The sequence below is a fragment of the Sparus aurata genome, chromosome 12 (assembly GCF_900880675.1).
Source record: "Sparus aurata chromosome 12, fSpaAur1.1, whole genome shotgun sequence".
Lineage (NCBI taxonomy): Eukaryota > Metazoa > Chordata > Actinopteri > Spariformes > Sparidae > Sparus > Sparus aurata.
Genome location: NC_044198.1, coordinates 27,041,077 through 27,067,217, shown reverse-complemented (window position 1 = coordinate 27,067,217; position 26,141 = coordinate 27,041,077). Strand labels below are relative to the sequence as shown.

The window sequence follows — 26,141 nt, the reverse complement described above, 5'->3', positions numbered from 1 at the left end:
GCCAGCAGCCGGTTAGCCAGCTAGCTAGCTGATTAGCTAGCACTTTGTAAAGCTGACTGATTAATACGTTATATGTCTCCATCTATACACCATCCTGCTGTCAGAAATACTCGACAGAACCACATGTGTTCCAATCTTATTTTGTGGTCTTAAATATCAAACGTATTCAATAAAACAGCAGACTGATCCTTTAACACTTCCAGCAGCTCCATTGTGATCCAGCACATTACAGCTGTAGTTGCTAAAAAACTTGGCAGGTTTGTTTCATATCAAACACATGAGAAATCATAAAACATGATGTTTATACTAACCACTGGAACATATAATAATGTGCTGGCTCCAAATTAACTTTATTAAGCAGGCTGCCTGAAGCCCATTAAATCTTTATCTGAGCTCGATCTGCAGCGATTGCATCATCGCTGCTTAATTGGTAAAAAAACTCAGAACGGCCTTGTTCAGCAGATTCTGACTGAAGCCAAAGATCTGTGTTGTTTCCTCTGCCAACGAGGTCGAGTGTTCACCTGCGTCAGTCTGCTGGTTGTTTGATTACACAGAAGATACAGAACCACGAAACCTTAAAGCAGGATGAGTTCTGACCCAGAACTGACCCTGTTAGCTTTTGGTGCTGATCCAGATGGAGGGACAGATCCAGGAATCTTTTTCTTTTTCTCAATTTCTTTCTTTTCTTTCTGTGAGATTGTTCAATGTATATTGATGATTTTGCAGGAAACAATTGACAAATCTTGATGAATAAAAATCACCTAAAAATCGAGATCTAGCCTATTTAAATATGTTTGGCGGAGGTATGCACTCTCCTGAGCAACACCTTAAATGGTGCCACAACGAATTTGTCCGCGTTAAAGTGTGTTTATGGGTCTCGGGGAAATAAATAGTATAAAGCCTTTTGTGTCTCCAGAGGAAGCTGCATGTAATCTGATTAAAGAGTTGCATTGTGGGTAATGTAAGCATCAGGTTTTGAGAAGGAAGAAGAATGTGAGGAATAAAAAAGGGAAAACTGTCCATAACGAGTCAGTTCAACACCTGCTGCCTAAATTACCCACAATGCAGCGCGAGGAGCTGCTGCTTTGCTCTGTTTTACATCCCTGCAGACTGGAAATCTTCAGGTTTCGCCGTTCAGATTAAAATCGGCAGACAGAAACTGTCGTGTGTCGGATTTTAACTCGGCAGAAACTTTATCAGCTCTGCGTTAATGAAGTCTGACAATCCATCTGGGAGGATGAGTGTTATCACCGACACTTCCACTCCTCTGGATCTCCCCGTTCTTTCTACTCTCCCTTCTCTCTCTCGCTCTCTGTCTCTCCACCACCTGCAGACAGCAAAGCACTTTTGAGTGTTTCTGAACGGCGTCCAAGCAGACGGCGTTCCCGAGATTTATCACAATGTGGCAGTGAACCCGGCGAGCCAGCCTTCTGAAATAAAAACGACACGCTGGATTCAGACTGGAAATAAACCTGCAATGCTCCTCTGGTCGGGAATATTCCACCTCTTAGGGTTCTCTTCCCATTAAAACACACACCGTGTTGTGTTTTTATATTAGAATCAGAGTAATGTCGTTGGCACGGACGCGGCGCGCTGCACGCCAAACAGGAATCAAATTGTACGGTCAGGTGGAAGTCAAAGCAAATACTTAAAGCGAGCAACCAAGAAGTTATTTCAGCTGCATCTCGGAAAATACATACACACACACACACACACACACACACACACACACACACACACTGGACAAAAAATGATTTATGCTCATGAAAACAAAGACGGCAGCAGCTGCCAAGTCCTTTCGATAAAATGTTATTTTCCCTTGTTATTAAATCAGCCTTTTCAAATATATATAAAATCATTATTCAATCAAAACAATGATTTTTGTGTTTTATTTATCACAAAACAATCCCGGTCGAGGCTGCAGACGACTGATAAGAGTCAGAAGAGAGCAAAAGCCCGTCGCTCCATCACAATCGGCGGCTCAAAGGCCCGATTGTTTCTCCTCTGGAGGATTGTGCAGTCTCGTGCTTTTGGCAGTCGTGTTTACACAATCAGTATCTAGCAAACTGTGCAGAGGAAGATAAAGACGGAGCTGGAGCTCTTTTGCAAGTCTCTCTTTTGCTCCGTCAAAAGGAGGGAATTAGTTTTTAAGCTGACAAAAATATGAGTCACAAACGATCACAGGAGCTCGCTGAGGCGACGTCAGAGTGAAGCTGGTCGTTAAATCGTCTCAGTTCAGGAGATGAAGAGTTTTATGGAGTTTTACAAGATAATCGTTCATAAAACTGCACCGACGGCACGATCTGACGTCACCATGCTGCTGTTGTTGTCATGATTCAGCGTCTTCTTCCTGTGTTTTCTTTTATTTTAGATTTTACGCCCTTTTGTGTAACTTCTTGCTCTTCAGTCTCTCCCGTGTGTTTTCCCCTCTCAGTGTTTTTCAGTTTGTTACCTCACCTGTTCCTCATCCTCTCGTTAGCGTGTTTAGTCTTTGTTCTCCCTCATGTGATGTTCTTGGTCCGTCTTCCTCCTGCGTCTCCTCCACTGATCTGTTTGCATTTTGATTTCTTGTTTCTCGTTTGATTTGAACTGAATTAACGCTCTCCTTTTGTTTCCCCTCTCCTGCCTCTCGTGTGTGTGTTTGTGTTTGTGTCCTCATCAAGTTTCCCCCCTTTAAGTGTAACAGTTGTTCCCACATCATGATAATTAAAGGAGACAAACTGTTAATTTTCAGTTTTGTAATCTTATTTTTAAGGTGACTACTAGAAAACGTTTACATGCTTGGGAATAACGACTTTTGCATCTCATTTTTTCAACTTCTTGGCTCATACTTTGAGATTTTGAACCTGTTCTTATGACTTTCATCTCGTAATTATGACTTCTGAGCTTAGTTTTTGTCTCATCCTTTTCTTTAACGAGCTGTAATGGGCTTCCTTGTTTATGACCGTGAACCGAACCCTGCTGGCGCGGGACACTTCTGCAGCGGGCGCCAACAGACGGTGCGCCTGCAGCAGGTAGACTGATTGTTTATTCAAAGCTGCTGCTGCTGCTGTGCACTGTAACTTCTGTCATCACTTTCGTTTTTTTCCCACTGCGGATGTTTCTGCCTCTGAGCAGAAACTCCTGATTGATTCTGACTGTGTGCAAAGTCTGGACACGTCATGTTTTTATTGAATATAGGTTAAAGGGATATTCCAGTGTAAATGTAATCTGTGGTCTAACACACTGTCACACAGAGTAAGACCCCCCCCCCTCGAGAGATCAAGTTTTCCGACCGCTAGCTTACGTAGTCTTAGTTACCTCAGAAAAGACAGCACGATAACAATACTCTGCAGTACACGCCTCCGAGATGAAACCACCATCAAAAAGCCACAAATAATGCTCAGAATGACACCAAACTTCAGCAACAGTACAAATAGGGTCTCAGAACAAAGTTTGAGGCATCAAACATCTGCTAGCTTTGCCGGATGTTTGCCGTGCTGTTGTGGGGAAGCCCTGACGAGTCGATTACCGAGTGCAGTAGAGTTCCACAGCTCAAGGATGAAAATGTATGATTATGACTCCATGGAAAAGCAATCAAAGTTCATATGTGTCTTACCTGCCAGTTTATAACAGTTATTATTGAGCATTTCTAACTGCACTCGGTAATCGGCTCGTCAGGGCTTCCTCACAACGAGCTAGCTGCTGCAGGAGAGTGGTGAGTTGTGTTCAATTTACAATGGCAATCCGGTAAAGCTAGCAGATGTTTGATGCCTTGAACTATGTGCTTAGACCCTATTTGTACTGTTGCTGAAGTTTGGTGCTGTTCTGAGCATTATTTGTGGCTTTTTGATGGCGGTATCTTGGTTGGAGGCATAGACTGCAGTGTATTGTTATCGTGCGGTCTTTTCTGAGGTTGATAAAACTACATAAGCTAGCGGTCTGAAAACTTGATCTCTCGAGGGGGAGTCTTACTCTGTGTCATGGTGTGTTAGACCATAGATTACATTTACACCGGAATATCCCTTTAATAGTGTGTCTCAGGTCCCACAGAAATGTGCGAACCATCCCAACAGTTTGACCACGTGGGTGTTGCCTCCTCACCTTACACTCTCCATTGATGCAGATGTCCAGAGAGTCGGCCTGACATCGGGTGCCGTCTATGACCGCCGGCGAGCGCTCGGTGTAGAAGTTGTAGCCCTCTGCCAGGCAGTTCAGCGCGCACGGCTTAACACCACCTGGTTCACACAAAGACGGAGCACATCGTTATCTGGAGTTCAGCCTGCACGCAGAAAAACACACAACATGACCTGAACTCTACCTCAGAGATTAATGATAAACAACACATGGAGACCAGCAGACACCGGTGCTGTCCCCCAGACCCGCGGCCGGCTCTGGGATCTCCACTACACTTGTTGACAATAATAACCATGTGGAGTGAAAGTCAGCGGTGCTCAGATCTAAAACCCAGAGCCTGACGTCACTGTAACACTGACACCAACAGAGACGGCTCAGCCTGCCAACAACAATTACACTGACGCAGGTTATCTGCTGTTTGTAAATGGCGGCTCCCGGCCCGAGGAGCGCCGCGAGTCAGGAGGTGATGGATTGGACAAAACAGACCCCTGTGATAAAAGACATCCAACTCCAGCTCTTCCATCTCTCAAAGAAAATAAAAGTCGTGTTTACATGCTTCGAACTTTTATCACTTTCTCTTGTGTTTTCAGTTAAGTGGATATTTTCCATGATCTGTAGACATCAAGGAGAGAAGTGAGGGGAGGAGAATGACAGCAGGCCTGCACTCCTAAACTCCTGCCAATAACTGTGATTGAATACAATAGCACTTGCAGCAGATCTGGCTCGGTGTTGATCCAGAAGAGACCCAAAGAATGAGCCCTTTCCTCGGGGAGGTTTCTGACATGAAATGTGTCAAGAGGCCCGTCCAAAAAATGTAAAAATCTCAAAACCAGGTCGGACGAGCAGCAGATCCAGCAGGAGTGAGTGAGCGCAGCACAGAGTTCTGGCTGCACGTCGAACAACTCAGCCATTTTGACGGCTTTTCAACAAACTGGCAACTCACAGGATTCCTGACTCTTGATGTGTGTAACCAACTGTCACATACATTAAAAATTGCTTCCCTCTTAACAACATATAAGGATGTTTCTGTCCAAATGGATTTACAGTCCGGTCCTGAACTCACCACCAGTGTACGGCTTCCAGTTGTAGTATTTCCCACGGAAAGGCATGCTGTCGAAATCGGCGCACTGCTTCTCCCGGAAGTCACGAGACCCGGCAGGACAGGGCTGCAAACACACAGGAGACGCTTTTGTGAATTTGTGATGATCAAATGTTTCATTCATTAACAATAAAAACACAATAACAACATCTCAGAGTCCTGAAACTTGAGATCGGATTGCCTGAAATGATGGATAATAACATATTTGCTGGATGGTTTGCCTCTCTTGACTTCACTCCTTTCCATGCTGAGCTGTGTTAAGTTTTAATATTGATCATTGTTAAATGTTTGTGAGGTCGATGTCGTGCTGCCTGCAAACTGTTTCCTTCTGTTGGTCTCGACATATTGACGGCTGCTTCTCCAAACAGAAGTCCAGTCAACGATGCAGTTTAGCTCCGAATTATTCAATACTGATACCTTTATTCATTACTGGTATTATTTGATGTTTGAATCCAGCAGTTCAGCTCAGCATCTGGTTGTCGTTGTTGTTGTTGTTGACCTAATTTTATTAAAACAAAACTTTGAGTCACAGCGAATTTAGCGGCTTAAAGCGATACAGACTTTTCTGATTAAACGCATTGTCCTTAGATTCTTCTAAATAAACATCTAAATGCAGACTTGGTGGATTTGACAAGTCCAAAACATTTTGTCTGTCAGCTGATTTTCGTGCCACGTGGAAATAAATGGAAACAAAATGCATACCTGGAAAAAAAAAACATCCATAAATACGCAGATCTGTTGCCTGCGTTAAAAAAAACACCATGATTTAAGAAGGAACAGTCACCTAAGATCTTTACATGTATGCTAGCATATTATTACAATCCGAGTACTTGTTTACTATCATTATTTATCATTTATTATAATAAATTTCTTCTCATAAGTCCTACTAGAGAACAGTTTGTTTTGTGTTTGGAGGCTTTGCTTTGTTTTCATGTGTGGACATTTTCTCCAGTAAAAAAAAAAAAGAGGTAAAAAGTGGAAAGAAACACTTTATTGGTGTGAAAGGGTCCTTTAGAAACCCCAAAACACTTTCCCCCGGGGCGGATAAAAGCTCTCAGGTCAAAGCTGTATTTCACAGGCTGAAAGTGTTCCACGCTGGAGCGGCCGAGCCACTTTCATTACCACTCGAGTGTTTGGCCAATATGGCAGCTTTTAAACTCGCACATCAAACAGGCAGATTGAGTCAGAAGAGACAGAATAATATTATTACAAGTGTGTGTTGAAGCGACGACACGCAGCCGAGTGAGTCAGAAGGAAGGAAAAAAAACCTTCAAAGATCAGATTAGAAGGGATTATTTTCTTTATCAATTAACTGGTTGATTTGAGTAATTGATTAATCTTTTTTTTTTTTTTCGAAAATACGCAATAATCACCTCAGAGTGACGTCGTCTAAACACCAAATCCCAAAAATGAGAAGCAGCGAGTGTTTGTTGTCGTTTCCAGCTGATTGACTGATTAATTAATTGGCCGAGCGGCATTACACAACTGTGAGTGCTCGTGTGACGACACCAGGCTGCTCCAGGCTCCAGAATTAAAGGGGAACTCCGCTGATTTTACGCGTCAAAGTCAATTTGCTCTTAATGAGGCGCACAACTGTACAACACAGTTGTATAACGCCTGGAGCTTCGTCAAGTCTGAGAAACTCTCCTGACATCACTTCAGTTCAGGCTCTGAGACGACTCACTTTGAAGCATGCGTCTGAACCACACGTTGGTGTCTGAAATATCTGAACTTTCTCCTCCTCACATTTTCAAAACAGCCTCGTTAGTTTATTTTGATGCATTGAGTGAATTATGGATGTTATAAAAGACGTAAACAGACAGAGAGGGAGACTGGAATGTGGAGAAAAAGCGTGTTAGTGTCTCGTATCTGCAAATTGTTTCGGATTTTTTTCTCTTTGTTGCTGCTCGGGACGCTTTACCAACCCAACATGCGTCTATTTGACCTCCTGGGAATAAGACTCAACAATCAACTGTCTTTGTGGTGCGTTCAGGAACAGCTGGGACAAAATGTCCATTTTTAAATGCAGAACAGTCGTTACAATTCAAGTCAGCATCCTCAAGTTATCTCATTATTACGCTCCCATGAACAGCCGTATAATATTAAGTCATCTCCTGCAGGAAGGACGTGGTAGCAACAGGAAGGAAAGGGAGTCGGCATTAACAGAAAGTATCTGACCGCTGATCAGTGTTAGAATAGCCGCGATATAATCATCAATGGCATCAATTTATGAGTGTGTGAGTGTTTGTCACTGTATCTGCAGCTCGCACAATTACACACACTTGGACGAGGTGTGGTCAGTGTGATGAAATAGCGGTGAGAGATGTTGTTTGTTTTCCAAAGAAAACACGCAGTGCTGCACTCAGCTGTTATTTTAAAGACTTTGCGGTTAAGCGTCCACCAGGGCCCGAACTATTTCAATTTTCACCTTGTGAAAAAAAAAGCCCACCTAGAAATAGTTGAACGGAGATTTTCAACTCGCAGCCATGTTAAATATTTGTTTAAAGCTTCGCTCCAGACCTCAAGAAAGAAGAAAAAAAATGAGTGTTTTTCGTGGAATACATTCTGTCACAAACAATATATGAACTATTAGGGTGACAAAGAGACGAATGAACCCAAAGTTACTGAGGGAATATCGAATCACTGCCTGTGCATTTTTATCACGGTCTGTCAGAAAGCTTAAAGGCAGCGTGAGGCTGCGAGCTAACATGCTCCTTTTAAAGCTTCTCCGAGGATGACATGTTCTGCAGGAGGAAACCTGGAGAGAACTGATCCAGTGTCAGAACACTTAACGTAGTCGGTGTAAGTGATCTGACAACTTCACGGTGATGTCCACTGTGTACTTTTTAGACAGATTGTTGAGATTATGATTTTTAACATCCTCTCATCTTACTCCTGTTTCCAAACTTCACACAACCTCACTGACTCGCACTCCAGTGGAGAAACTCAGCAGCTATTTCAAGTCTGGATGCTGTCGTGAGCAAGACATTTTATAATTGAGAAACCAAGAAAATAGATTGTGATGGTTTTTTTGGCCAGATTGCAGAAGTGACGAAAGTCCAGACAGTCTCACCTCCAGTAGAAGTACTGACTCAGATTCTTTACTCCAGTAAAAGTAATAGAGTACAGCTTCTTTACTCCAGTAAAAGTAATAGAGTACAGCTTCTTTACTCCAGTAAAAATAATAGAGTACAGCTTCTTTACTCCAGTAAAAATAATAGAGTACAGCTTCTTTACTCCAGTAAAATAAATAGAGTACAGCTTCTTTACTCCATAAAATAAATAGAGTACAGCTTCTTTACTCCAGTAAAAGTAATACAGTACAGCTTCTTTACTCCAGTAAAGTAATAGAGTACAGCTTCTTTACTCCATAAAATAAATAGAGTACAGCTTCTTTACTCCAGTAAAAGTAATAGAGTACAGCTTCTTTACTCCAGTAAAAGTAATAGAGTACAGCTTCTTTACTCCAGTAAAAGTAATAGAGAACAGCTGCTTTACTCCAGTAAAGTAATAGAGTACAGCTTCTTTACTCCAGTAAAATAAATAGAGTACAGCTTCTTTACTCCAGTAAAATAAATAGAGCACAGCTTCTTTACTCCAGTAAAAGTAATAGAGTACAGCTTCTTTACTCCAGTAAAGTAATAGAGTACAGCTTCTTTACTCCAGTAAAGTAATAGAGTACAGGCTCTGAAATGTACTCAGAGTATCAGAGTAAAAAGTCTCCCTCTGAAGGACATTTGTGGTCAAAGCTAACTGAAGCTCACGTCATATTAAGAGAATCAAAGACTATTAAAGTTAAAGGTAGAATCAGTAGGATTTGTCCCAGCTGTTCCTGAATGCACCACAAAGACAGTTGATTGTTTAGTCTCATTCCCAGGACGTCAAATAGACACATGTTGGGTTGGTAAAGCGTCCCGAGCAGCAACAAAAAGAGAAAATCAGAAACTCTCTGCAGATACGAGACACTAACACGCCTTTTCTCCACATTCCAGTCTCCCTCTCTGTCTGTTTACGCCTTCTTACATCTTTTACGTCTTTGTCTCGTCTCGCTGCGTCTCCCGTGCGTGATGTGCTCTGATTGGTCCACATCAGTCTGCTGATGGTGGGAAATAACAATAATCCAGAATTCACCTCAGATGCATCAAACTGAAGTAACGAGGCTGTTCTGAAGCTGTGAGGAGGAGAAAGTTCAGATGTAGAGAAGTCAAAGTACAGAAACCTGAAACATGAACTAAAGTACAACAACAAAGTACTTCGCCCATGCCATCGTCAACAAATCAATTATCTCCGTCCTTTAACGAAGCAGCAGAGCGTTCATCCAGAGGACAGCTAAGTCTCTTTGTCTTAGCGCTGCATCGTGTAGAAAAATAAATATCATATTGTGATTATTTTGGCTGTTGGAGAACCAGACTTGTTGGTCAGGACATCTCTGCAGCACCACAGAACTTCATTTGTCACACATCTCATCAAAAAACTAGACAATGTACTGTGTGGCAATGTTGGAATTTCTCTAGATCCAAGCAGACAGTCAAACAAGGAGGCAAAGAAATAAAGAAAACTCACGTCGGTGTTACAGGATCTGTAACGCTTCCTCTCCCCCAGACAGTACTTCCCTCCTCCAGACGGGCTGAGAGACACAGGAGAGGTGAATGAGCGGGAGGGATTGAAAAGTGATCTTCAAAACATCACACCAATAAATTACAATCGCAAAAAAACAGAAAAGAAATAAACAAAGCTTCAAAGAAATGATTGCAGGAAGGGTTTGGTGGATGCAGGTCATGAAACAGGCCTCGTAAAGTGTGTGTGTGTGAGCGAGCGTTTCATTCACGAAATCCCAGCTGCTCTTAAGTGTGACGTGCCATTTAGATCCGGCAGAGAGACCGAAGTCACGTAACCTCAGAACCGTCTTGGTCTGACTGCTCGTCCTCTCTTCTCTACACCTAGAGGGTTTTGTTTTTCTTCTTCTCGTATCTCTTTCCATCCTCTCACCTTCGTTAGCCTCCCCTTCTCCTTCACGACTATTTCCACTTCATTTGAAAATAAGACTAATGAATGTGTTCGAGGCTTGTCTGCCTGTGTTTTCTCTGCCTCCCTCCTCTTTGCACTGATGCCTGAGCAGCAGCGATCACCTTACACAGGTGTTCCACATTATGCCGGTGCCTTCTCCCCTCTCTCCCCCTCTCTCCCCTCTCTCCCCCTCCATTATTTTCCCTTCCCTCTGGTTCACCCTGGCTCTTTCTCATGTCTTCCCATGACGTGTTTGACGTCATATCTAGCTTCCAAAACAAAGGAATGCAACGCTGGAAGAGAGATTAAGATCCCAAACGTCTACTCGCCAGACGAAGATGCTCTGGACAATGATTTGTCTGGTGAGGACACATGAGAGGCCTTAAAACAGAACTACACAGCGCTATAATGCACAGCAGAGAGTGAGCTCTGTGCTAACTGATTGCACATGCTACATCAATCCATCTCGAACAGCATGAGGCTTCCTGCTGTCCAGGACAACCTGAAAGATCCTCCTTCTGTTGAAAGAAGGAAAAACACATCCTCTGCTCGGTGGGGGCACATTAGACAGGCGTCTGAAATCTTTAGGATCAAAAACTTGACGATTTGTGACTTTTTCTGCATCAGTTTATGGTGAAAGTCTCTTTATTATCGTAAAGAAAACAGCTAACAGAATGCTAGTTGCTTCGGCAGAGTTGTGTGTTTCCCGTAAAAAACAGGAAGCAACCGATTGCGTGGATACGCTCGCCCCATCCCCAAACCGACAAGTCACAGACGCTGATTCTCTACAAAGAGGGAGGCCAGGATGATGAAGAGGAAACACAAAACCAATTAACGAGCTAACCAGCTAAGAGCAGCTAACGTTCCATTCAGCAGCAGTCAAGTTGTAAGGTTGTGTTTGTGTTCAGTAATCCATGAGGTCTGTTCCTCTTTTTATACATCCACGGCAGCGTCACACAAATAAGAAAAGCATTTTATTGGATGAAATAAACGGAACGTACGCCCCCAAGTGCAAGATGAGTCATCGACATGTTTAACTCTAAAATACGATTTACAAATATGCTACGATAGGTTGTGATACTGGTGTAAAGAGGTGAGATATTTTTGGGTGGACTGCTCCTTTAAGCAACCACATAGAGCTTTAAAGGAAGATCTTTGATTTCCCCAAGGAAGAAGAAACATTTCACCACCACTTTGCTTCAGACTCCCTCTGCATCCACACACACTGCACACTCACACAAACACACACCTGTAGGCAGGACCTGGATGTGTGTGTTCAGCTTGCTGTGGCTTACTTTGCCTACTTACGCTGGGCTGTCACAGTGCCTCATGGAGGAGGATACACCGCCCCCACAGGTCCTGCTGCACTCCCCCCACATGGACCAGGGCCCCCAGCCTCCGTCCACACTCTGAGGCCAGGTACCGAACGCCACACACTCCCCCTGGTAGCACCACTGGCCGAGGGAGGAGCAGAGACACAGACAGAAGGACACGTTGGTTATTATGCAGCAGAACCGAGACATTTTCCTTCACAACCAAACAACTAGAGATGCTCCAGCCAGGAATAGTAAAATGTTTCACAAAAAGAGAGTCTGTTGTTTACGTCTGTCGTTTCCTGCTCACCGTGCACGCAGACCATAGGCGGAAATCCCGGGGGGTACAGGGGGGACATGTCCCCCCTCCAGTAAAGCTGTCCCCCCCCAGAATAATTTGAGACACAATTGATAATTTTTGAACAATGCAGTAGCATTTATTGAAAGCACAATGTAAGCGGTGCTCATTATAATCGCGCAATAATGTGCTATTTACATCTGTAAAGATTTAGTCCCCCCCCTCCCATTCCCAAATGGTTGAGTCCACCCCACACTCTTTCCAACGGGCGGAGCTAGCAGCTGCAGCAGCGTGTGGGCGGAGCCTGCTACTCACACCGTGCTTCGCGGGGTAAGAGGTCTATACCACACAGACATAGTTACATAAGTTACAACAATACACATCACATTTACTAAAAGTGCCAGGTCCAGGCTGTCTGCAACATTTATCCTGCAAAGCCTACTCAATTACGAGTGCTGTTAAGCTAAGTTAAAAGCTACAGATAGCGATAGTCACAGACAGAGAGGAGGAGAGGACAAGAGCAGTAATTATTTTTGTCATTCTAAAAGACTGTCTGGATATAAATGTCAGAATCAGATATAACTGACATTTTAGATGTATTTACAGGAAGGTTTTATCCAGTTATCCAGAGTTAACTGTCTTAACTCTCTATCTGTAAAACAGTTTTACAGATAGAGAGTTAGAATACATACAGTTTTGTGGCATAGTTATCAGATGTTTAACACAATAAATATATATTTTTGAGAAATTGTTTTATGTTAGATTATTCTTGAAAGTTTTTCCTTTAGTTTTGGGATCTTTTGGAGCTTTTACCTCTTGTAAATATATTCAATGGACTGTGGTGGAAGTTAGAACAGTGAACAAAGGTATTATGTCAGATGTGTTCACATAAAGTGTATTATTACCACCTTCCACCTAATACCATTGTTTTGTATTGCTGGGTGAATGAACTTGTATACAGGTAGGGTAAGGACTAATACAGTATAATGCAATTATTGTAATTATCATTACTTTTGATAACATTTTTTAAAACATTTGATTTGAACATACTGACAGTGCAAGAGTGCAACACTGCGAGAGAGAAAGAGAGAGAGAGAGAAAATATCATAATCTGATATCTTTCATCTGGAAAAAGGCAGTTATCTGATTATAAGAAATTTGATAAACAAACTTAGATGTTTGCCTGATAATTAGTTTATTCATTGCATGTGTACATGGTAATTTGATTTCAATCATTTTGTTTTAAGTCTAGACATGTGCAGGTGGACTCAGCCAGTGCTAAGAAAGGTCTTCTGCCTTCCTGTTGGAGAGGAAAGCATCAAATTGCGGTAAAAGATGCTGTATAAAAGACAGGTTACAACTTTTATTTCTTGTCCCCCCCTGGAATTATTCTCTAAGATTTTACTGTTTATTGTCCCCCCCAACTATGAAATGGGATTTTTGCCCCTGACGCAGACGTACAAACGATGGAGCTCGTCTGTGACTTTGCGTCTGTAAACGTGAGTGTGATTAAGATACGTGTGGATCAGCAGGTGGATAACTTCTCACATGACGTCCGTCCGCCTCCGTAAGCAAAGTAAAAGGTCAATATGTGAAACTGTATCAGTCTATTAGTCATTAACGATTGTTTTAATAACAATAACTTGAAACACAGAAGACTTGAGCGTCACTTTAGCAGCTTTCCAACAGTCATTAACTCCATATGAATGTGTGTGTAGTGAAATGTAGACTACACAACCTGACTGATGAGGTTTTCTCTCTCTCCCTCCGTCCGGCTTTAAACACTCTCTCACTTGCCGTTCTCCAGCAGTTGTGTTATTGCTGTCCTGGTTTCCTCCACGCTGAGCTCGAGTGACTCAAGTTTAAAGGAATAGTTCAACATCTGGGAGGAGGCGCGCTTGTTCGTTTTGCTTTCCAAGCGTGAAATGAGGTGATTTTACGTCTGCTTGTGACGGCAGGAGTGAGAAGAAACACAATCTTCCTCTGACAAACGAAATATAACCTGTCTATTCCTTAAATATGTCATCATTTCATCAGTGCTTTGCTAACAGAACAACATCTTAAACTGATTTAGCCTGATTTTAGTGTCTGTGTTGGATGTTTCCAGCGTACTGTGAGGTGTTTTCTACAGACAGGTGAGAGATAAACAGTGCTGTGCGTGCATGAGAGCTTCAGCAGTGTTTTAAGCCTCGTGCTAAGCTCTTCCAGAGGGAAGAAGGGATCAGAGACGGCCCTTTGTCTCTCCAACTGTGTCAGTAGGTTAAGAACCCAGAGAGGCTGGGCCGGTCAAGGTAAGGTGAGGGCTTCGTGGGGCCACTGGCCTCTTTCCCTGACTTACTCATTCACGTCCTGAGACGCTGTCCAAACAAGATTACCGGGGTGGAGAGGAGGGAGGCAGAAGGGAAAGTGACGGGCAGAGACTCAGAGGAGGGAAGTCTGCTTTCCTTAGAGCTTTTCTCTGAGTTCAGAATGAAACCTCCTCTCTGCCGGTCAGTTTCTGTCTCTCCCCCACCTCCCTCTGCCCTCTCCCCCAGACTCTCTCCCTCTCTCCCTGCTCCTGTTGGGAGGGCCTCTCTCCATTACACGCTGGGTGAGAAATGGCTGACATTCATATTCCTTTGAAGCTGTCCCCGGCAGGGGCAGACGGGGTATGCCACTGGCTCTCCTAAAGCTGCTCCGAAAGCTGTTCCAAAGCCCCCCAGGCTCAACCTGGGGCCCCCTGTGTTGTCCAGGACCCTGTCCGTGGGCCCCGGTCCTCAAAGGCTCCACTGAGCTAATGGTAATCACGGGTGACAGCTCGTGACACTCTCCTATTCTTCCCTTTTAGACCTCGGACCATCCGGTGACAATGGCTGCCGTAATCCGTGTTAAAACTGTCTCCCCTAACCTGGCTGGCATCAACAGCGGGCTGATGACCTAAAGCCTGGCCTGCTTACATGTGTGAGTGTGTGTGAGTGTGTGTGTGTGTGTGTGAGTGTGTGTGTGTGAGTGTGTGTGTGGCAGCACCCACTGCATGAGTGAACACTCGGAGGACGGTTACCCTTCCCAGAGCGGGATCGAGGCAGCGAGGTACCATCAGCTGAGGCGTCGCAGTGCTCGTCTTACATCATCAGCTGCTGAGCTAACATGGACACCTGCCTCACTCACCTCTAGTAATGTCAGGACTGATCTATATATATATATATATATAATATACCATTATCATGATATGAGACGTCATATAGACTGAGTTTCTATTAATATTTTGTCAAAGTTCCAACAATCGTTCCTTCAATCCCGTCACATATTGTGGTAATTTTGGATTTTGTTGCATTTATAGGATGATTTTTTTTTTAAATATTTTTTTTGGTGTGCAACCTCCACATGTGTGAGAACCGTCCGATGACTTACCCCTTTCTCGATGCTGCCGGTCTGGCACAGAGTCCCCTCTGCAGCAGGGATACTGTTGGTTACACAGCGGTTGCTTTTGCTAAGGCACCAGAGCTCTCTACACACTTCCTAGGAAAGAAGGCAAAAGCAAGTTGGTCAGAATAAATCAATGCAGCAGACTGGAGGGAGGGGGGCGGATAGCTAAATAAGGGTGAGGATGATTTATCAGAAGCCTTTGGTGGTTTTCCTCTTAGTGTTTTTCTTCTGCTCTCTGACAGCTGTGAGAGAGACACAAACAGCACGGAAATTCATGTATAAATCAACAGGATTCCAGATCGAATCAGCGGATGAGAGGAGCTGATGAGACCGCAACAGGCATCTCGCCTCGAGATCGCATATGCTTTGGATCATAGAGCATCTTGAGCAATACGCTGAAGGGTCATCGGGTGCTGTTAATGTTCTCTTATGAGAAATGAAGAGTCAGCTGGATCAACACCGTGACTAACGTTTGCTCACGTTCACCTCGAGACCACACGGGACCGTGACATCAGTTCAAGAAATCCAATTTCTGCTTCTTAGGGGAAATCAAGAGTGAGCAACAGGCCTCCCAAGTCTCAGATAAAGATGACTTGTAGGCCCAACAAATATCTTTAGTATTACTGAGCGCTCTGAATAAACATCGTGTCTTCTTCTCCTCAGAGTAGAACGTGATCAGAATCCATTTAGATTTCTAAACAAAGGAGCGTGTGTGAGATGGTGAGTAGACGGCACATAACAAACATCCTGAACGAGTGTTTAAACTTTTTAGGGGCAAAATTGAGGATGTTTTATTTCCATGTCCATTTGTGGTAATTAAGTTGCATCTCTCTTACATATTTTTTTCAATGTTTCTGTTATACCTGTTTTATTGACTCATCTGAAAGCAGAGGGGGGCGTGCACCAAAATGGTTCCAATCAAATGTGATTTTTGGCAAATAGCTAACAAACCCAAACATTAGCGAGAGAGACACGACCTTAAAATGGTGTGTTATTTTTAAGGTCTTCTTCTTCTTTTCGTGTCTTTGAAGCTCGTTGGTTATATGACAGTTTCCTCTTAAATTTTTTAGGTTGCAATACCTTAATAACCCATTTCATAACTGGGCGACAAAACCAAATATCACAACTTCCTGTGTTCCTTTTCAACTGGAAAGTCAAAATTTCGGAGTTTCCAGTCGGCAACTTCACCTGAAACCTTACTGACCTAAAAATCCAAGATGGCGGCCTCGTGGCTCAATAGCTGGTAGCGCTGTAGAATAAACAGTTTGTCTAATTAAATCAGTCTTACAGAAAGTTCTGAACAACTTCCATGTGTGGATGTGTTGCTTCAATGTTTGGATATGAAGTTATTCCCAGCTCTGTCTCAAAGTCGGAGGTGCGTACAGAAACGTATCCAACCAAATGTGATTTAGAGCGACAAACTAACGAACTGTTAATGAGGGTCGGGCGATGAAGCCTTAAAATATGGTGATATTTTTAGGCTACATCACAATACGAGATATTTATTTATCTTGATATTTTGAAATCTCCTCAAACGCATTTCATAACTGAGCCGTAAAGTCGAGTTCCTCCACTTTACTCCTCAGTCCAGAACATAAGGAGAATCCATTTAGGTGTGTGTGTGTGTGTGTGTGTGTGTGTGTGTGTGTGTGTGTGTGTGTGTGTGTGCGTCTCACGACACACACACACACACACACACACACACACAGAGATAGTGGGTAGACAGCACTAAGATGCCCCCCAAATAAATAAAACCATAAAGTGAACACATGTTACAAGGACAGCTCTGCACAACCTCGCATTAGATTTCCCATTAAGCTGAACTGGGTCATCTCGCGTCTCCACTTCAAAGGCCTTTTACAGGACAATTGTGTGCGGCGGAGGAGCAGGCCAATGAAAAAGAGTTATGATCCCGCGCGTAGATTCTGACCCCCGAGGTCAGTAAATATGCCACGGTGCCGCAGCTCTCTGAGCCTATCCAGATTAAATAAAGCGGCAAACTGCCACTCTCTGGTTGCAGCGACTCCCCTCAGCCAGCTGGTTTCAATAAGCCGCCCCGCTGCTCCATTCACTATCTCGGCCTCGCTAAAAGGTCAGCGGCCGGGGCCTTAACGAACTTGGATGTGGGCCTGATGGATTTACGCTAAGAGAGAACAAGCTGGCGATAAAAAAGGGCAGAGGCACGCAGAGAGGGCCTCGCTAATATAGCCATCAAAGGCTGTTTGTTTTTCATACCTCCAGCTTCCTCCGACTCATAAACACTCACATGGCTCGCCTTCAGAAGTGGGAAGTCGTCACCGAAACCAAATTATTGCCATAAATTACCCCCGACTTTCTCTCTCAACATCCGAGTAACTTTTCCCACCTCCGACACCGTCTCACGCTGCGTTTTTAAAGTCTGCGATACCCCGCGGATTTAAAAGTGTCGTCGGCCGTATTCGGTGAAATACTGCGTGGCTCGCAACCTCTTTATGTAATGGACCCTAAATACAAAGCAGTACATACTTTGGTTTGATTTGAGAGCAGTTTAATTGAAGGGTGATGCATCATTTCCAGATCTGACTGACTTCAAGTGGCCTAATCTAAACCCGCCAACGCTCCCCGAGTCTCTAGTTTTAACCCTTTCTCCTGCTGGGCTCCTTTCCCGTTGATCTCTAGATTTCATATTGTTACTAGATATAGTTTTTCTGTGTGGGACACGTGCAGTCAGACCTGGCAACCCGACCCAGAGACTCCCGAAAATCTACTTCTGTCTCACAGACTAATGTTAGCAGATGCTAATCATAGCCTCGTTAGCTACAGCTAACAAGCTTCCACTGACAATGTCAACACATTTAACAGGTGCAATGTTTACCATTTTCGTTTAGCGTGTTAGCATGCTAGCAAATGCTAATTAGCACTACAGTTGAGGCTGTTGGGGATGTCAGTTTACATGTGTTTACTTTACGTCGGTGCTAGCAGGACAGTCGGGGAATCAGCGAAGGCACAACGAACGTCTGCAGAAAAAATCTTGTATGAATCCAACGAGGTAGACGTTTTACAGGAAGTAAAAACTTTGGCTTTAGGATAAATCATCTGTGTACGACCCCCAACTCCAAAAATGTTGGGACACTGTGTAAAATGTAGAGAAGACTAGAATAATACAACTGTGTTTACAGTTTAACCCAGTTGAACAGGAGGCTTGATGAAAACGTAAAAGATTGTAGGTTGAAAAACATGTAATTCCCTATCTAACAGTTTGTTTTACGAGTGACATATTAAAACTACAATATGAGCGTTTGACACTGTTTACGATATAAGAGGCTAAAAGTGAAACGTCCGGGCTGAACTTCCTCTCCAATCACGCTTCATCTGTATTCTTCAGCAGCAGCAGCAGAAAAAAAAAAAAAGGATTCGTCCAAATGTTGGAAAAGTTCAATAAGTTATGGCTTCAGAAAACCAGACTCTTCATTCATTCGACCTTTTATCCATTTCTGTGGTCACGTCTGTCCTGTAAAGCAGTCGCACGGGGCATCTCTTTCACAGATGGCTGCATGAAATAGATCTGATTGTCAGATGAGAAACTCCAATCGAGCTCTGCTGGATTGGCGCCGGAATCCACTCCGCTCATAAATGTGCGTCTTTCATGCTGATCTAAAACCACAATTATGAGCTTAGGAGCCAAAATAACAGGGCTTGATTTTGGAGGCCTGTTATAATCTGCTGTCAGATATTTCTTTCAATGAAATGAAATAACTCTGTGATCTCAGCTAATCTCTGTCCTTCTCTTTTTACCAAATATTTACGTAACGCTAAACAATATCACGTTATTGTTCGTTAAATCTTTTGAGGATTCTTTCAACTGCTCGTTTTTACCACACGGTCGTTCCCTCGTCTTTCACTGCCTGTGTCACTCTATGTGCTGAGGTTTTCTCATTACTCAGGCGGTGGTGGGGGGGATCATTATCATTACAGACTTAAAAAAAAAGAAAAGAAAAACAGATGAGGGGAGTGTTGACTTCAATCCTTCATCTCTTTGTCTGGGAAGTTTTAGAGATTAAAAAGAAGAACACGGCGATGTGAGGACAGACACCTCGGAAGGAGCTCAAGCTGTCAGACGATAATAAAACAATTATCTTCCCCTCGCATGTTTACTGCGCTTTAATCTCAACAAGGAAATATAAACTTCAAGAAAACTGTCGTTATCCCAACAGGGAGCGAAGGCGCTGTAACTGTACGTCAACAACCCGTCAGTAAACATGTAGGGAGTAGAACTTTATCAGAAAAGAAAATGCTTTTTTTTTTGTATTTGCAGTGTTGATACACTTTCAGATAATAATAAAAAAATACAAGTATAATGTTCTTCTCATTTAAAGGAGCACTGTGTAGTTTAGAAGAAATTCAAACTCAGAATTTCAATATTTACAATATTAATGAGGTAATAATACAAATTCAGATGTATGTATTTTTTCCATGAGTGAATAAACAAGCTGCTCTCAGAGGAAAATTCACGTCCCAGGACACTGTTTGAAGCTAGGACAAGGTGGCAGGGTCCGCCACATGTAAACAAAGTATCACAGTATAAGTTGTGTCGTCGTTTTAAGGTCAGTTTGTTTATTCAGTCATGAAAACAGTTCTCTTCCAGTTTCTCTTCTCATTAACATTTCTTCACCAAAACTACAGAGTGCTCCTTTAATAGTCGTTTTGTTTATTTCGTGACTGTGGCTCAGCGTCTTGTTATCGGAAGGTCGCTGGTTCGATTCCCCTGGTCTGCATGTCACAGGCATCAAACCTCAGACTGCTCCACCGCCATCAGTGTATGAATGTATGTATGAATTACTGTAAGCATCTGATAAATACCCTAAAATGTAAAATGGCCCCAAAGAAAACTGTCAAAAAATTTGAAAAATGGGCATCGTAAAATTCTTAAACGTGACGTGAAAGTCCCCCAACAAACCGTCCATAATCCTGACCCATATTCAGTCTTACAGTCATATACGCAGGGATGGAATGTAACTAAGTACATTTACTCTAAGTGCTGTACTTGAGAACAGTTATGAGGTAATTGTACTTCCATTTCCTGCTTATTTATACCTTCACTGGACAACATTTTGGAGGCAAAGATTTTCTGACCAGGGACTAAAGATCAAAAACTATATTCTTTGCACTATCTGTTCATATCCGAATAAGTTATTTATTCATGCGATACTAAGTATCTCGTCTCCTTTATAACTCCAGTCATGTGTTGGTGTTTCAGTGAAGCAACCCCAAGATGTCTCTGAACACACCGTCCCCATGTTTCCATCTGAAAATGTGATTAAAATCAAAAACATATGACAGGCGTCAGTTTGAGGATGAGTGAGAGGAAGAGATGCTGGTTTCTTACCCCGTACTTGCACTGGCGTGAGGAGGCTCCGTACTGGAAGCGACACTGCTCGTCTGCATCGTACACCTGCCCCGGGGCCACTGTTGGGTACAGGAAGTCTCGTTTCAGAGGTTCATTGTCCAGACACGTCCCCCGACCTGAGCTGTCAAAAAAACAAACCTACAATAGGATTGTTTCTTACACAAAGAAACCTTTCTACACTCGGCTGATGGCAGAGTCAGAAAATGCCAAGATTGGATGATTAAAGAACCCCCCCTTCTCCTCCTCTTCTCTTTGTTTCACACGTTTAATTTAACCACCACACGACTGCTGTAGGAAGCTTGTCAAAGATCTCAAATGACATGTAGTTAATGTTGATATCACACATCAACGCCTACTCATCAAAGGGAGGGTTGAAGCACAAGAGGAGACATTTCACCAGAGGCAAAGAGGGCCGATCTGCCCGTCTTAAGAGAAGCAGCCCTCTCTGATTATATGGCTGATCTGTATGTCACCGCTCACACTGAATCCACTGAGGAGCCAATAAAATAACAGAGCAGGGAAGGAAGAGAGAAGTCTGGAGTGAGCTGTGGGTCATACGTCCAGGGCTAGGATTATGTTTAGTCTGTTTTGTCAGATAGAAATATGTGCGCTCACAATGAACTCACAGGAAAAAAAACACACACACACACATGTAGCTTTGTTGTATTCTAGTAGCTAAAAAATAAAAATACTTCAGCCGAGGAGCTCACAGTTTCCTTTTGTGGTGCGGAACAAAATTTAGTATTATTCTTTTGACCTTCTGCCAATGAGCGAGATACTGTAATCATACCCAAGACAAGCGTCAGTAAACAAACAGAGATGTATTTCATCTTGATTTCTACCTCCCCTGTTTCTCTCTGAGTCAGAGTTTTCTCTCAAGGCAAAATATTACTACAACTATTTACTACAAATCTGATTTCTTTCCAGTTGCTGCAGCTGCAACGTGCCTTCCACCCCCCGAACAGAGAAGTGGGCCTGGTGACGATAATACTGTAGAGGTAGACTGTCCAAAAGACAGGAGAGAACAAAGACTAAAGACTGAATCTAAGAGAACATTAATACACCTAATTTGGTCTCCAGGTTTTGGGATATTTGTCTCTGAGATTATCTGCAATACCTCAACACAATGAAGGTGTGTGGACACCATCCCAGTGTTAAATATTCAGAGAGACTTTCTAGATAATGTCCTTCAAACTCTACTTGAACATCACTGTGATGTCACGCTAACAACAACACTTCCTGTCAGACAAATGGCGGTTGATTTGCACTGCACGGATATGTCAGATCAGCAAACTTAAACTCGATGGTCCAACCTGTCTGATGTTCCTGCTGAGTTTATCTTATTTACTGTGCACCTTTGCTAGTGCCGTTGAAATCTAAAAGCCTGCTGGAATACTGTTACTTTTGGAGAAAACCCTCAAACAGCACCCACGTTGTGTAGATAGTAAATGTACTTGAGTGTGTTTGCAGCAGACACCAACAAAAAGCTGGTTTAAAGTCAAAGGCGCAGGATTTTTCTTGCTATTTAACGGCTGCATTGTTCAGATAGTAAGATGTACCTACACAGACGGGTTCACAACATGTTACACTCTGATTCTATGCTTATAGAGGCTGCTTTCTGTCATGTTAAACACCTCAATGCACACATTAAAGGCGGCACACTTAAGCAGCAAAACTGACAAAAGCTGTATTATAAACTTTACAGGACAGAGGAAACTCTCCAGAGGAAAGAGAATTAAACGTTTATCTTCTGAAACAAATATTTTGGACAGCTCTGATGGAGCTCGGGATTTATCAGGAGGACAGCTGCTTTACTCCTAACAATTCTACTGTGCGAATCTTAACTGTGCGCTACCTTTATGACGTTTAGATCAACACAGTGTTGCAAGCAGAAACTGTGGGGGACAACAATTAGCACAGAATGTCAATTTCTTTCACGAAGAGACACAATTGTCTTGTCTGTTTGTTTGTTGTCTGATTTATTGATTCATTAATACTTCAGTTGGTTCCACATTCTCCCATTGATTTAGAGTTGAAAAACGTATTTTTTCCGGAAAAACTTAACAACAACATAAATTTTAATTGTTACATGATGGAGAGCTGCACAGTCCAAACATAACAACACAATTTAACAAAACAAGACATGAAATACATGCTGTTTGTTTTCGTCTCAGGGTAGCAAATTAAATATAAAAAAAATATTTTTAGGGGAATTTAAACGTTCTGTTCTTTTCTTCCTCTTCCCCCCTCACTTCCCTCTTTCTCTTGTCTTTCTTCCCCTCTTCATCCCCTGTTCTCAGTTACTGAATGGAATAATCCTGCTTCTTGGCTCTTGCTCCTCGGAGGACCCTCTCATCATGGAGAGCGAGAGACAAGCTAGTCTCTGAGGCCCCCGGACTCCCTGTGCACCAAGGGCAAGCCTCACTATTTATTGATTTGGAGGGAGACAAAATAGTCAAATTTAAACATAGAGGCTATTATTTGACATGTTCGCAAAAGCTTCCTGTCCGGTGGATTCAGCCAAATTCATTATTCTGAGCGGAAATATCCTCTAATAAGCGAGAACATCAGCGATCCCTGAACTCTGACTCCAGAAATTCATGTAGATATCAACCAATGCTGATTGGATCCAAACAGAATTGAGACAGCAGCGCGATTATCATAAGTCACACAAGTCTAACATCACATTTAATAACTCGTCTCAGAGTTCAACAAACCCAAACTGGCTGCCATAAAACATTATAACATGCAGACTTGGGAGAATAAACTATGACTGAACTGTGAGTGCATTCATAAACCATTCCTAAAAAAAAAAAAAAAACCCAAACAAAGCACCGCATATTGCTTTAGCACGACGGTGAATCTAGGCCAACACCACAGCCAAAGTTGTTTACTTGGCTTGGGGAAGCATGTGTGATCTCCAAAACTCTGATTGAGGGAGAGAAAGGGAGGATAATTGGAGTTTACAGACTGAACCCTTTTGTAAGAAAACATAAAAGCTGAAGGCAATAAAAAACCAAAATGAAAAGAGAAAAACTCATGCAACAGACCGATGCAAATATAGCCTGAGCAATATATTTGATTCTGCGTAGAAAACAAGCGGACAAACTTTGTCTCTTCTTTGTGGGCTTTGGTCACTCTTAGACACTCGAGCCAGAAATAGGAAGGAACCCGACGGAGGCAGCAGAGAAGCAGCTCTTTGTGCCCCAGTTGGAAGTTGGCATATAATACTGTCATCTCTGTCACAAGTGCTGTTCAGCAACCCTTTTCTAACAGCTTTCAGCCGGAAACATCATCTGACAACCACGGCCGCTATTATCGGCTTTCTTGGAGGGGCCTCGCGAACTAAACATGAATACACAAACAGACACACACAGAGACACACCGCACACTTGCAACCGATACTCTAACACGAGGGTGTGTATTCGGATTTAAGCAGCACTCAGGTCTTTAATGACGGGCGATGAAGCTGAACTGTAGAGAGAGAAAGCCTCCGCAGGGATGGTGGATTAAGGAAAACTGCCTTTGGGTCTCAAATTGAGATGTTTTCAATCCCCTCTAAGCTTAAAGGGACAGTTCACCCCAAAATCCCAAATACAGATGATTCCTCCCACCTGCAGTGCTTCTTATCTGTCTACATTGTTTTGGTGTGAGTTGCAGAGTGTTGAAGGTATCAGCTGGTAGAGATGTCTGCCTTCTAGATGGCACTCAGCTTGTGGTGCTGACCCGGTTACTCAAGATAATCAACAGATCTTATTGTGAGCAGTTTCATGTGGGAACTATTTTCTTTTCTACTGAGCTAGACTCAACAGTTTCAGAGCACAGACAAAACTCTGACACTCACTTTACTTGTGGCCAGCTAGCTAGCCTGCTGTAATGGACGAGAACAGGCTAGTGTCAGTGTTAGCTTCTCCCTGCTGGGAAAAAACAGCATAGAGCACCACCAAAACACAACATATGCTGGTCTTGCTAGTCACTAGCAATGTTGTGTTCTGTGCTGGTTTTGGTGCTGGTCTACGCTGGTTTTCCCAGCAGGGCTGTGATGGGCTAACATGTGTATTAGCTTCTCCAACAAGGTCACATCACCATTAGCTTCTCCAACAGACATCCCTCAGTATTAGCTTCTCCAACAGACATCCCTCAGTATTAGCTTCTCCAACAGGCTAACATCAGTTTTAGCTTCTCCAACAGGCTAACATCAGTATTATCTTCTCCAACAGGCTAACATCAGTTTTAGCTTCTCCAACAGGCTAACATCAGTATTATCTTCTCCAACAGGCTAACATCAGTATTATCTTCTCCAACAGGCTAACATCAGTTTTAGCTTCTCCAACAGGCTAACATCAGTATTAGCTTCTCCAACAGGCTAACATCAGTATTAGCTTTTCCAACAGGCTAACATCAGTGTTAGCTTTTCCAACAGGCTAACATCAGTGTTAGCTTCTCATCGACTTTAGCTTCCCTACTAGGAAACAACAGATAGAGCTCCACCCGTTAGCCCCATCTGCTTGATATATTGGATGTTCTCATTATTGTAACTCCAAGAATTTAACTATTTTCACTTAAGGTGAGCTGCAAAGTTCAAAGTAAAGCTGCTCAATTAGAGCAGATTGTACTTAGTGTACCCACGACGTGCAGGGATCAGGGTAGTTCTTAGTTTCCTACAGTCCTGTCGAGTTCACAGTGTCAGTTTCTCCAGTTTTGTTCCATGCCAGGCTGGCAGGACTTAGCAAGCGATCCCTCATTCTGCCTCACGTCACCGCTTTACTCTTCAGTTTATTTGTGCTCCTCAAGTTTTTGTCTTCTCTGACTGATCCACATAACAGCGGAGCAGTGGTTGAAGGCAGCTGGCCGACACATCACCACCGAGCACCACATGAGCTCCAACATCACCCGCCTTGTGGTGCAGGGATGCAAGGGTGGAAGGCACCCAGTTATCATACACAGCCACAAGGAGGTCTGGCAGGAGGCTCGGTGATGAAATGGATGTGAATAAGTGGGGAAGGAGTTGCATATAAGACAGCCTAGCGGGTCACCACAACGGCCAGCCGGTGGCAGCGGGTTGTAAAGCGAGGCGGCTGCAAGCGAGCAGGAAAACAGGCATGCACCTTTTTCTCTACTGCACACACACACACTGCCAAATCCAAACACACTCAGACCGCTCCACAGCGAACACAACCATCATCCACTTACTCGAGAAAGCTGGTGATGTAGTCTTTGCTGCAGGCGGACCAGGAGAAAGGGTTGGTGTTGGCTGTTATGTGGGCCGCCATCAGTTTGGCTGTCTCGTGGCCTTTGGTACCGCAGGAATTCCCGATCCCATCGTGGTTCATCCCAAAACTGAAACACACACACAAGAAAAAAAGAAAATATAATTAAAGCAGCTGAGTATGAAGATCATGAGTAACCACTGGTCTCAAAGTGACCTTTTCTTCTGTTAACTCTCTTAACTTTTGTGGGAGAAGCTAACTCTGGACTTTGTGTTTATAACATTGATGCTTGGTGCGTCACACAGTC

General features: G+C 43.2%; 1 protein-coding gene across 1 annotated transcript in view; it reads right to left on the bottom strand.

The window, feature by feature from the left end:
• The window catches only part of adamts6 (ADAM metallopeptidase with thrombospondin type 1 motif, 6), a 67,346-nt gene that overhangs the window by 21,180 nt on the left and 20,025 nt on the right, over positions 1 to 26,141 (bottom strand). Inside the window, exons 10-16 of the mRNA XM_030434766.1 lie at positions 25,818 to 25,964; positions 20,604 to 20,745; positions 15,224 to 15,331; positions 11,531 to 11,676; positions 9,779 to 9,842; positions 5,180 to 5,282; positions 4,084 to 4,217 (exon numbers count right to left, since the gene is read on the bottom strand). Of these exons, the coding sequence (XP_030290626.1) occupies positions 4,084 to 4,217; positions 5,180 to 5,282; positions 9,779 to 9,842; positions 11,531 to 11,676; positions 15,224 to 15,331; positions 20,604 to 20,745; positions 25,818 to 25,964 (844 nt within the window). The remainder of the gene's footprint in view (positions 1 to 4,083; positions 4,218 to 5,179; positions 5,283 to 9,778; positions 9,843 to 11,530; positions 11,677 to 15,223; positions 15,332 to 20,603; positions 20,746 to 25,817; positions 25,965 to 26,141) is intronic.